This window comes from Lathamus discolor, chromosome 15 (genome assembly GCF_037157495.1).
Source record: "Lathamus discolor isolate bLatDis1 chromosome 15, bLatDis1.hap1, whole genome shotgun sequence".
NCBI lineage: Eukaryota > Metazoa > Chordata > Aves > Psittaciformes > Psittacidae > Lathamus > Lathamus discolor.
This window is the reverse complement of record NC_088898.1, coordinates 2,168,776-2,181,811: the sequence shown is the minus strand read 5'-3', so window position 1 is coordinate 2,181,811 and position 13,036 is coordinate 2,168,776. Positions and strand designations below refer to the sequence as shown.

Here is a 13,036-nt window from a genome sequence, read left to right as displayed (position 1 = left end):
CTGCTCTCCAGCGAGGGAGACCACAAACCTTCAACTGTGCCCCAGCGGATGGAGCTCAGTTCCCAGCTCCGTGGGACAAACGGGCCCGGAATTCATCACCCGACTTCCCAGTGACGAGCGCCCGCATGCTGCAATTCTGCTTACACTGAAACTTCCCAGATGTCCAAATTATGTCATAATTATAACAATTTTCAGTTATTGTAAACCTCTTTCCTCTCTCTGGCTCTCTCTGCAGATGAGCATGCACATTCTGGCACTCTATTTAAAGCAGGATCGTTAGCTCTCAGGATACCTTGGCCAATCCTGAACACTCATCATCCCTATTAATCCCCAAGAACAACTGAGCACAAAGGAGCAAGGGGGAACCACTCAGAGCAACTGCTTCAGCCCTCCTTGGAAAGGCAGGACTGGAGGAACAAACTTCCCGTGCATTCCTGACTCTCCTTAGGTCACTTTTCAGGCCTATTTTTAGAGTGACCTTTTAGCGCTGCTTTGGGTATTTTTAGGAAGACATTCATTCAAACAATTGTAATCCATTGGTGGCCAAAAGCAGTGAATCCCTCCTGGGAGAGCCGGCAAACACCATTCCTGAGTCAGTTATTAATCAGCCCAGGACAAGGTATAGGATACCTCTAAAGAAATCTGCCCTTTGCTTATTTGTCTGAACGAGCCTCCTGCTGCTTGTTTTGTCCCTGAACAGGATCTGGAAAAGCAATTCCCTTCCTGGGCCTGCACTCACAATCCTGGGAGACTGCATATCATGAGCTTTCAGACCTCAAGAGAACAGCTGGGACAGGAGAGAAAATGAGAAATCCTTATTATCAAAGACTTCCTTCCTCCAATATTATCCTGAGTTGATGTTCTGCAACAACACTGTTGTTACTAAACACATTAACACAAACTAAGCCCAGACTCTGAAGCATGATGGCTGCAAACCCAGCAGTAAGACAAAGTGATCATTCTCTCATACAGATCAGGTACGTTAGGAAGCAGCAGAAAGCAAAGCCTTTTATTTCTCCAAGTAATGAGAGTCACAAACCCATTTTCCCCCTTTTCAGGTCATCTTTGCAGACAGCATCTCTAAGAGACCCAGGGACTCCTGGCTGCCAGACCCCAGGGCTGAGCACAGGTCACACCACGAGCCTGACAGCCTCCTCCACAACAGGATGCAACTACCTTACTCCAGTCAATTTTGCATATTCAGGCCTGTCCCAACTGGTTGCAAGAACCTTTACCCTGAGAATAAACAACCAGGAAATGCCTCAAACTGCATACCAGGCCTTGGGCCAAGGAGGCAATGGGCTCCCCACCTCTGCCTCAGCAAGCACCCCGGGGCTGGGAGACAGAGGGGTTAACAGAGGAATGCAGGATGCTGAGCCAAAGAGCAAACCAAGAGGAACAGCAGCATCCTCCTGGGCTATAGCACTCTGCAACAAGAGAACATCTGCCTAAACAAAAGCTCCCTGTGCTGGTGCAGCTTCCGTGCGGCAGAGAGGATCTCAGAACTTCATCTGAGACAGGCAGAGTGCATCAGTCTGATCCAGACTGAATCACTACATGGGTAGGAGACCCAGGCCATACATTTCTGCCCTTTATTCCAGACTTCCACACACAGTTGGCATCAAGTCCCTCTCTGAATTGGCCACCCTTGCAAAGGCATTTCATGTTCCTTGACTCCACTGCCCTGTCCCCATGTCTGTGCACCAGTAACCCTTCAACACCCACTGAAAACAAGCCTGATGGACAACCAGTGAGGCTGTTGCACTCATAGAGCACATACTCCATACTTTGAGCAGGAGCTGCTGTCTCACCCCGTGGCCATCCTCACTCTTGCTCCTGATCCCTTATGTACCACAGGATGTGAGCAGGGCCCTGCAGCTCCCCCTCCAAAGCTCTCTGACAAGCTGCCCATCAGCACAGCTAAGGGATGGGTACCAATAGCCTGAGGATGGGCTGCTGCCATCCTGTCCCTGCAGCTGCATCCGCTCTGTGCTAGCCAAGGGCATGTGGAGGGGAGCGATGCTCACAGGATACTGACCAGTAGGAGTTGATGATCTTGCAGAAGGCCAGCTCACAGCACATTTTCAGGTTGCTCTGATGTTCAGGAAGGTCTGAAGATGAACACTTACTGGGATCCACCTCGCAATTCTCATCTGATTCATACAGTGCCTTGATAAATTCCCCTGTAAAACAGACAGTTGGTGATGGGTTCTAGAGACACGAGAGATGCAGCCTGCAAGCAATTCTGTTCACAAGCCCAAGCACCCTAGCAGTTACCCTGCATCCCACCACGCTGCCTGAACAGAGTGGGTACAAGAGCTGGTGGTGGCTCCCAGGGCAGGCTGCGCCCCACCAGCTCTCAGGATCCCTGACCAGACCCAGGCGCACCCTGCAGAAAGGCACCCATATTCCCAATGAGCACATTCCATCCCTCCCACCCAGCTGGCAGCTCTGCCTTGTGGCTATGGGCTATTGCATCAGAACTGAGCTGCCAAAACACTCGCTTCCTCAGCCTGCCCTGAGCCCCCATTACACCGGTTCCAGAGACGCTCCCTTGGGCAAATCCAGTAGGAAGTATGCTGGCAAGTTCTGTAATTATTTGTAGGATGGCTGCTACTGCAGCCTGCGCCCTGGCATGGACAAGCCGCTGTGATTCACAGGAGAAATGGGTAATTAAAGGAAAGGAACCATTTACTGGGTTTATTTTGAGCTGAACATCACACAAAATTGAATTAAAACATTTCTCTGAGCTTCCCTGCACTCCTGTTTGTGCCTGGCTGCTCCTCACACCATGGAGGATCACACCATGGGGCTGCTTTGGAGCTCCTCACTCTTGTGCCACCTTTCACCCTGGGTGACAGAACCCTGCTGCCCGAGCTGATGATGTTCCCACTGCTTGGACCAGTGTCCAGTTTGGGAGTGGCAGTCACCCATCCCAGCTAGCACACAGTGGTGGCTGGGGGTGGGATAATGAGGATTAGAAGGCAATATCAAGGGATCTGCAGAGCCAGGTGATGTTCTGGAGAAAGGCTTGCTTTGGTTTTCTTCTAATTCCGGTTGGTTTGTTCATCTTCTCATTCCTGACCGTCTTGGATTTTCCCATACTCCTGGTTTTGGCTCACTCTTGTCTGCATTCCTCCCCTATTGCCAAAACAGATTTTAATTACACACTGGAGAGCCTCTCCAATGTATTTTCAGCTCTGCCAGGGAGCTCTGGAGCCTCTCTGCTCGCCTGCAGGTGATGCCTGCTGTTATCATCCAGCCCTATTACTTGCTTGTGCTTCATGGTTTAAAGGAAAACACTATCTTTTACTGTGTTACCTTGTGCTGTATGGTGTTACCTGGTGACACACAGATGAAACACTTCACTCATAAAAGGCCTGACACAGGACCAGTGCCCTGACCAGCAAGCAGGAACCCAAGGCTCCACCTGCACTAGCTGGAGATGGCTTGGCAGCATTTGCATTGAGCCCTGAAAGGGGAATGTTTCAGCACTCTGTGCCTTCATTAATCCCCTGGCTGCTTAGAACTCGTATGAGGTAATCTCCTCACAGACTTGCCTTCAACCAGAAAGCATTACAAGGCAGAAATAAATACTATTCCTTTTCCTATTCTTGTGGGCTATGTGTTGGTTCGACTCCACGATCTCCCCTTCCCGATGCTGACTTTATTACTATTATCTTAATAAAGTATTTATGCTTCTTTGCTCCTTGCTAAAATTACACAAATCCACTGGTAGGAACCCAACATCCTGAAAAATTAACACTTCACTGGGAGCTCTGCTGAGACGTGGATCCGATCTAGCTGCCTTCGGCTGAGGCTCAGACATCATGCTTCAAAGGCAGCCTCTCCCCATCCTCGTGCAGTGCTGGCTGCAAACAGCAACACAGCAATTCCTTCCTGACCTGCCCAGAAGCAGAAGCTCTAATTATTTTCATTTGCATCAAGAGAAATGTTTTTGGAGCCACGAACATCGCCAGCACTTAAAATCCAGCCACCAGGAGGGCTGTTCCCAGCGTGGTCTGGGACACGACTCCCTCATCACTGGGACTTGGGAGATTGCATCTGACTCTCCAGCGCTGCAAGGAACTGAGGGAGCGTCTCTGGTCCGGGGGTGCCATCAGGGGAAAGGTTCAATCAGCTGCTGTGACACTGACGGCGCCAAGACAGAAGCCGTGGAAAGCAGCATGATGCCTTCACATATCCATTTATCTCCTTTGAAAGTGGACTGAAGCACTAACGCAGCGGTGACCTTCACCAGGGAGCAGAGAGCTGCCTGTTGGGTCATCGCTGTGCCCCTGGCTTGGACCAGTGAAACCCTCTGACAGGTATCAAGGCTCCACCACACAGCACCCTACAGCCTAGAGGAGGACTCCTCTGGGTGAGCCTTGCCAATGATCTGTACGTACCTAAGGCATCTTGCAAGTATTTCTGCCCCACCAGCTTCAGGTATTCTTCAATTGCTTTGGTGGCCAGTGTGTTCTCCCTGAAAATGAGATGCTCATTCTCACCACAGCGATCAACTTCAGACATCATCAGGTCAGTCAAGAAATCCTGGAAAGCAAAGCCCATGGTGGGTCACCACGCACTGACACACGCTTTGTTCAGCAGAGCAGGCAGCCTCCCCTCCTCTCAGCTTTTGAGACACAGGACAGAGTGGAGGAGCTGCGGGTGATCCTGGCTGTCCCATGCTGAGTTGCTCCCAGCCCCACTTCCCTCCTGTTCCAACCTCATAGAGGAGAAGAAAAATAAGTCTCTGGAAAGTCTCAATTCTCGCACCACAAAAAACTATTCAAAAATGACCCCAAAAATGATTCATTTCAGACCTGCACCACATTTGCCTCTCCATCAGTGCTGGTTTCCAGCTGGGTCTTTTATCTGCCTCACATTTTAGGACGGTCACGGTTGGAAAGGACCTTAACAACATCTAGTTCCCATTTTGTGGGTGAAACGTTCTGTTTGCTGTTAAATGTGGCTGTATTTGTTGTCTAAGTGACTGGATGCAAACCAAGGGCATGCTCGGATGCCATGAGCTGTGCCCTACAGTTAATGGCTGAGAATCAAGCCTATAATATGCATCAAGATACTCAAGTGTCCCATTTCCTTAGTACTCATGGAAATAAACAGCATTGCTACAGCACAGATTTGGGGCCGGATGCGCACACAACCAAATCCCACGTGAGCTTCTCACCCCCTGGGCTGCAGAGCAATGGGAGGGGTGAGCAGGAGCAGGCCACATGCTGACAGCTGCCCCGTGCTTCAGGCCAGGCTGCTGAATTACAAAACCTAAACCAAAGCCAGTCCTCCAGCCCCAGCTCCACGGCTGCTTCAGCAGCAGCATTAACTGAGCAGAGAGCATCACACAGGTCCTCATGCATTCTGCTGAGACTCCACTGCGTGGTGTGGTATTTAGTGTGCTGCAGCCAGTGTTAATGCAGGAGAAATGCCATGCAGATCTCAATGCTAATATATATTCAGCTTCTGTTCACTGCACTGCTAATGGGAAAAGTAGCTCTGGGCTCCTGCCCAGCTCCTCACTGTGCTGGCTGCTGGAAAGGTCCATCCCCTCCCACCCTGTACCACTCACCTGGACGAAGGGGAACAGGCGCTGTGTACCTCAGATGCATTAAAGCGCTCCCTGTTTCCCAAGCAGGAGACAGACAAATGTTGACACACACATTCAATTCCACAGCCAAAGGCCCCTTTTTCTAAACTGCCTTCCCCTAGAACAAAATCATCAGCTTGGTAATAACCTTTCACTAAGAAATTCCCCTTCATTTGTCATGACCGTACCAGAGGTAACCTGTTCCTGGCAAGGGCACCAGGAGCATCCCACAGCTGTCATGCAGAGACCCAGGTCCTGTCCTTGCCATTCCCAAAACGCAGCTTCCAAGCACCATGGCCATGACCCAGCCTGCTCCAACCCAGGTTCAGGAGAGGGGACACTGAGGTCCCATCCCTGCCAGTAGCTAGCTGGGAGATTTATGAGAGAGGCGCTTAGCTCCATTGCATCCTTCATATGGACATCTGTGCACTGAGAGCTTAATCAAGGTTCAAACAGCACCCAACGGCCCCATCTCTCCCACCTTCCCACAAGACTGGGACCCATACACTGTCCTGACCTTCCCAGAGAGCCTCAAAAAGAGCCAGAGGAGCTTTGGTTAAAAAACCAGAAGTCGCTTCCATTATTTCTTTACCCTTCCTGAGATCCTGCTATGTCTGCAATGCTCCTGCAGCTGCAGAGGCAAAAAAATCCCTCCTGGAAGCAAAGCACGCGCCTTCCCCCACTATTTTCTCTCATTTAGCCCCTTTTATCAGCCGGGCTGGAATGAAACTTTAAACCCCTGCTCAATTCCCACTAGCTGCTATCTGGGTAACTCCATCACCTTTATCTTCCTGGGTCTCTCTCGGGGTCCGTTTCAATTCTAAGCCACAGCTCAGGCTGACACAAGGTGCTGATTCTTAATTAGCAGCCACTGACCTTGGCTTTGCTCGATTCTCTTTCCTGTCACTTTCCCAACATACTAATTATCTCAGGAATAACTGAGTTTTACAGTTTCTCTTAGCCAAGGGTTTGCTTTCCCCTCTATTGCTGGCCAAGGACTGGCAGCCGTGGGATGCTGGTCCAAGCTGTGATGCACACCCCAGCTGGAGCCAAGGCTGCCAAGAGTGGGATACCCAAAAGACAAGGTTTAGCCACCGATAATGTCAATTTTAATGATTTTTGCTAATCCAGAATCCACCAGAAATTAAAATGAGGCAAAATTCCACTGTGGGACTCAGCACACAGCCAGAAAAGGTTGCTCTGAAACCTCTGCTGTGGTCATTATCCACTACGGAGCACCTGCAGCTTGACAGCTGAGGAACAACCTCTGGTCTCCGAAGTGGGAAGGAAAGCTGCTGAAATCCCAAAGAGCTCCATTATGGCACAACACCCAAAGCTGGGACTTAAATGTGGTGGGATCCAGGCTTTGGAACTGACAGAGGGATGGAGGGAAGAGCCAGAACATCCACCAGCATCCCGCAGGCAAGGCCTGCTCAGCATCCCCAGCAGGTCCAGCCTCCCCAGGCTGCAGGAGGCATCTTGCCAGGCTACGAACCAGCCCTGGGGTGCATCAGGGACCACAATACCCACAGCCAATGTCCTTGAGTGAGCTCCTCTGCCTCTGGGCAGCCCAGCGGAGCTCTGTTTGCTGCGGGAAAGGAGCCTCCTCCATGGGTCAGTTCCCATGACATCCTGCAGTTCCTGTCCCAGGGCCATCTCCAGATCCTGCCTTCCCTCTGCACAAAAAAGCCACATCGGCTCTGGATCACACGTCTGGTATCTCTGCCTGAAGTACGCCAGCAGCCAGCACTCGGAACACACAAATGGAATGCAAATCCCTGTCGAATCCCTCCGGGGGCCTCACTCACCCACATACAAGGCTCTGAATAAAATGCAATAACTAAAGCCAATAAAACTCCCTGTTTCTGAGCAGCAGGGATCAGCAGGGGGTTGTTTTCAGTTAGGGCCCCTGGCAATGGAAGAAAATAAGATGCTTTATTTCATTACATGGGAGTCGAGAGGGGAAGGAAAAGGTCTACAGTAAAAATTAAGGGCTGTGGCAGTGCTCTCCAGCCTTGTTCCCCAGGTGGTTTTCAGGGTATTCGCTTCAGACTGGACATGGCTGAACCCGTGCAACTTCAGTCACTGTCCCTATGCTGACAGAGAATCAGAGAATGGTTTGGGCTGGAAGGGACCTTCACGCTCACCCAGTTCCAACCCTTCCGACTCTGTCAAGAAGAGCAGCTCATAAATAAATCAACCCAGTGCGCTGGTTCCCAGCACTTTTCAACCAACCAAGCATGAACCCCAGCAGCGTGAGCTGCGCTAAGGCAGCTCCTCCAGCCCTCCAGAAACACACACAGGAGCGGCAGCCATCTCCCTGGAGCACAGGAGCTGTGGCTGCCCCATCCCTGGAAGTGCTCAAGGCCAGGCTGGACAGGGCTTGGAGCAACCTGGTCCACAGGGGCTGGGACTGGATATCTTTAGGGTCTCTTCCAACCCAAATCATTCCATGATTCTGTGCCTGAGTCATCCTGCAGCTGGAATCCTTGATGCTGCCATGGAGAATCCGCTAAACCTTTGCTTGGGGAAACTGGAAGGAGAATCTGGAGATGGGGGTGATGCCCCGGAAAGGAGCACGCTGTAGCCCGCACGTGGTCCCTGCACAGCTGTTGGCAGCTGCTGCCCTGGGGGTGGCCTCAACTGGAAAAGGCTCATTGAAAAGTGAAATCCACTAAAAGAAAAACCAACACCTGCTCAGGAACAGGATCCTTCACTGCCCATGTCAATGGGGCAAAGGAAGCGGACTAATTGCATTGCTCCAACACAAAAACCAGGCAGAAAAAGCTCCTTCACAGGGGACAAAGCCAGAGCAAAGAAAGCTAATCCAGTCACACATCTGATCAGTCGCTGACAGCTCAGCCTCCAGCACCCCTCAGCCCTGCACATCCCACAGTGCTCCAAACTTCCAGTGCTTGCACTTGCCAAGAAAGCCGACCCTGGTGAGGGGTCTGTCTGCATCAAGTATCCCTGTGCCCGGGGGGTGTCACTGGGCAATGTCAGCCCCCTCCAGCTCCTGAACCCAGGAGGCACAGAGATGGAGCCAGCAGGGTGCCTGGCCCAACTCTGCTAGGAGCAGGAGCATTCCCTTGGCAAAGGGAGCCAGCAGGGAGCACAAGCCTTGCAGGACCATCCTGTGCGCACCCAGGGAGGAGCCTGCACTCGCTGTCCTGCGGGAGGTCCTGCAGCCCCTCAGGATGTGTCCACAATGGAGCACGTGGGGTGTGAGGGAGCTGGTGAGACCCACGGCCCCGCACACACCACTTGGAGCACGCAGCCCCCGGGGCTGGAGCTGACGGTTCCCAATACTGTAAGTGACTGATGGGCAGATTGACTTTGAAATAATAAGGTTCTCCACATCATGAGCCTGATTAAGAGGATTGACTTAACCTTAAGAGGATTGAATTGATAAAGGTAATAAGATTACTGCTAATTTCAAAGACTAGCCCAGAGTCCAGCCAGGCTTTTATGCAAAGGTGAAAAACACCAGGGGTTAGCAGGGCTGTAGGTTACGGGTGGACCAGTGTCAGCACAAACCTACGTGTGTCAGTGCTGCAGTGGCAGAGAAACACAGCACCTGATGTGCAAGGAGAGTAGTGGAGGGCAGGGACTGGGCTCTGGACACAGGGTGTGAAACCAGGGATCCCAACTGCCAGTCATTGACTCCTGACCCCCACAGATCCTCTGAGGAGCTGTGCTGGACATTTCTGCGCTAGGAAATGCAATGATGCTCCCTCCTGTGAGTGCTGGAGCTCGTCCTCAACGCTTCCGGCATTTTCCAGTTCTCCTTGGGAAAGGAGGTGAAGCAGCAACGTGAGGGTAAACACAAAGGAATCTGCTCCCATCACCTCGCTCAGGGCAATAAGAAACCTTAGGGATGCAGTAACAACACACTGAGTGCCCACCAACCTCCCCGCGAGGGCAGAGAGGCTGGATCCCACACAGGAGGCTCAGAAACTGCTCACCACCCCCCCCAGAGGGGTAAAAACTCTGCGGGTGCTCATAGAACTCATTAAAAGCCTTATTAGTTAAACTATAGCTGCTATAAAGCATTATCAGAGAGAGAAACTCCATGGGGAAGAGGACCTGGCTGCTGCAGGCTCATCTATGGCTGAACTTGTGCAGCATCCGTGCTTCCCTGTGCACTTTCCCCGTGCTCTGCCCCAGCTCCATGGAAGGAGTCACTACATCTGCTTAGCTGAGCTAATCCTTGCAGCACAAACAGGGACACATGTTTATTCTTCACTCCATTCACAAGATGATAAATATTTATTTCAGGGGGGCAGCTGGCTCCTTCGAGCTCTGTCTGATGCTGGCTTTGAGCTACCAACCAGTTGGACAAGGGAGGGGTGTTTTAGGTATTTATAGAATCATAGAATAGTTAGGGTTGGAAAGGACCTCAAGCTCATCCAGTTCCAAGCCCCCTGCCATGGGCAGGGACACCTCACACTAAACCATCCCACCCAAGGCTTCCTCCAACCTGGCCTTGAACACTGCCAGGGATGGAGCACTCACAACCTCCCTGGGCAACCCATTCCAGTGCCTCACCACCCTCACAGTAAAGAATTTCCTCCTTAGATCCAAACTAAACTTCCCCTGTTTAAGTTTGAACCCGTTACCCCTTGTCCTGTCACTACAGTCCCTGATGAAGAGTCCCTCCCCAGCATCCCTATAGGCCCCCTTCAGGTACTGGAAGGCTGCTATGAGGTCTCCACGCAGCCTTCTCTTCTCCAGGCTGAACAGCCCCAACTTTCTCAGCCTGTCTTCATACGGGAGGTGCTCCAGCCCCTCATGCCCCTCCTCTGGACTTGTTCCAGCAGTTCCATGTCCTTTTTATGTTGAGGCCACCAGAACTGCACACAATGCTCCAGGTGAGGTCTCACTAGAGCAGAGTAGAGGGGCAGGATTTATGGTCATGAACTGAGCACCAAAAGCTGTAAGAAACAAATCTAAGCATGGGAAATATTCTGGAAGCATCTGAAGTCGCAATCATTGTCGTGTTGGGAAGGATGCAGCCACAACCACATCACACGGGCCACATCAAGCAATGCTAATGGCAGGGGTGAGCACTCCTGGTAACACCAAGTATGGCAACAGAAATACTTGAAGTTATGACTTTGTGTCTCTGGTCTGTGGGTTGCAAAACACATGGAAATAATCAGGCATCTCCACGCCCTTAGAGGTAACACTTTATCGGTGCTCTCACTGGGGAGACAGAATCACGTAATGAGTCAAGGAGCGATGCTGAGAGCCCGCATCCCTGTGCTGAGCCACAAACCCGACTCCCTCTTGCCTCTTCCCACCCCTACGTGCCATAGAGAGAGACGGTGAACAGCCACTGCGTGACGGAGGGAGCTGGTGTAGGGCTGCATGTTTGTCGGGCTTCCCAGAGGGCTGGGGCAGATCCCTCAGCCGGACCATCTGCACTTTTACCTTCATCAAATTGCTTTTCTCCCTCCTCACTGCCTTGGTGGCTGGTCAGGAGGTTCCAGGCACACTCTGATGCGCACCAAACCCTCACACAGCACTGCAGGGCGGAAGCTTTTCCCTTTCCCAAACAGGGATCAAAGGAAGCATGGACTCTCACTCCCAGCCAGGACACTCTGCATCCGTTCTCCACCTTTTAATCTACTGTGATGCAGTTGTGAAGCCCAGGAAGAAGCAGGTATTTAGGGAGAAAACTCAGCTACAGCCCTTGTCCCCCTTCTGCTGCAGCTCTGCGTGCTCTGCACGTGGCATCACCCGCACAGCACCACATCACCCCTCTCCTGCACACAGCTCCTGCAGCGTGGCTCTGGGTGGACACAGGGACCCCATGACCCTGCCTCGTTAAGGGATTACACCATATTTACAGCAAATCACTACAGGAAAGCAGGGCCTGAAACACTGCACGAGCAATTAACTGCTAACGAGTCTTCACAGATAATCTGCCGGACACTTGTTTCTCGGGCCAACTGTTAATTGCTGCTTTAGCATCAGCTACAGCAGCCAAGATCAACAAAACCCCCTTTATCAGCAAAACAAATTGGTGGCTGCCGAGTGCCACGTCTGCACTCTTCAGGGCAGGGGAGAGCTCTCGAGGTGGCTGGAAAGGCTCTTGGCAAGGCACAGGGATGCAGAACCCACCTCCAGCTTCAGAGGTCCCAGCAGGACAGAGCCTGGAAGGGGGGTTGCTGCCCCGAGGGTGCTCCTCACCCAGCAGAGGCTGGATTTGATCTTGATGTAAGAGAGAAATGTTATACATTTAGAACAATCAATCCCCGGGAAAACCTCCCCAGGAACACGGGGGTCCCCATCACTGGAGGCTTTCAAGATACAACTGGACAGGGAGCCAGCTAATCCCATCTAGGCTGCCTTTCCCACAAAAGGCTGGACCAGATGATCTGAGGTCCCTTCCAACCTGGGCTGTTCCATGATTCTGTTTTACCTTCCTGCTGCTTTTCCCCTCTCTCTGCTTGTCCAACTAAAGCACACACCACCTGGTTCCCATGCTCCAATAACTCCTGTTGCTCTGACAGCTCCCTAAACCCTGTGCTAATGCTGATGGCAGATGACAGGCAGGCAAAGCAGAAGCTCCATTTTAGGGGGAAATTCATCAAGTCTGTTTACTGTTTGCCATGTCCCCTGTGTAGAGCCTCTGGGACCTCAAGCACTGATGCAGACACATGTCTGGAAACACACTTGCTCTCTCTGGAGCCTCTCCAGTACCGAGGAGAAGAGGATAAAAGTAGGAACAGTGACAACAGCTCTCAGCCATGCCAACACATGATCAGTGGTGACTGAGATTGGGGCAACACTTGAAGCCTTCTGCACCAGAACCGTGTAAGCCATGGACATGGCCCTCCAATAGAAGGCTATTCCAACAAGAGCCCTGGCACTAGCGGCAAGAGGCAGCACAGCCCATGGCTCCTGATGAGATGTGCCAGCAGAACGCAGGGCTGTGCCCAGAAACCACACACTGATGTGTCTGAAGCCCCGGCACAAGGAGTGAGGAGGGGACAGCTACGATGCTCCCCTGTGTAACCACGGAGCGGATTTCACAGGCTGTGAATCACTTCTGTCACCTCTGAGGGCAACAAAGCCAAGGGGAGCAGGGCTTCGGTCCTTCCCTGTGCTCCTGGGGCCTGACACTGCTGCCTGGGGTAAGGAAGGCTTTAACAGCTATTTTCTCTGCCTCTGCAGCAGCAGGCCCATGGCTGCGCAATCCTCTCAGTGAGCTTTGCCTGCCCTGAACCAGATCAGGAGGCCAAGCCACTTCTCTGTCCAACAGAAGGTAATTAAATCTAATGCATGAACCCTGCTGTGGTCCCAGGCAGCAGTGGCAGCTCTGGAGGAAGCAGAGCCTTGTGATTCCCCCTCAGGTGAGGAGCTCATGTCTCCTCAGCACTGCAAAAGCTTTGGAAATCCTGCTCTTTCCCAGCTCCCCCCTGC

General features: G+C 52.0%; 1 protein-coding gene across 7 annotated transcripts in view; it reads right to left on the bottom strand.

The window, feature by feature from the left end:
- Positions 1–13,036, bottom strand: part of DAB2IP (DAB2 interacting protein) — a 146,894-nt gene that overhangs the window by 20,788 nt on the left and 113,070 nt on the right. For all 7 annotated transcript variants that reach the window (XM_065695241.1, XM_065695242.1, XM_065695247.1 and 4 more), the window contains 2 exons: positions 4,410–4,554; positions 2,039–2,183 (listed from right to left, as the gene is read on the bottom strand). In XM_065695241.1, coding sequence (XP_065551313.1) covers positions 2,039–2,183; positions 4,410–4,554 — 290 coding nt within the window. The remainder of the gene's footprint in view (positions 1–2,038; positions 2,184–4,409; positions 4,555–13,036) is intronic.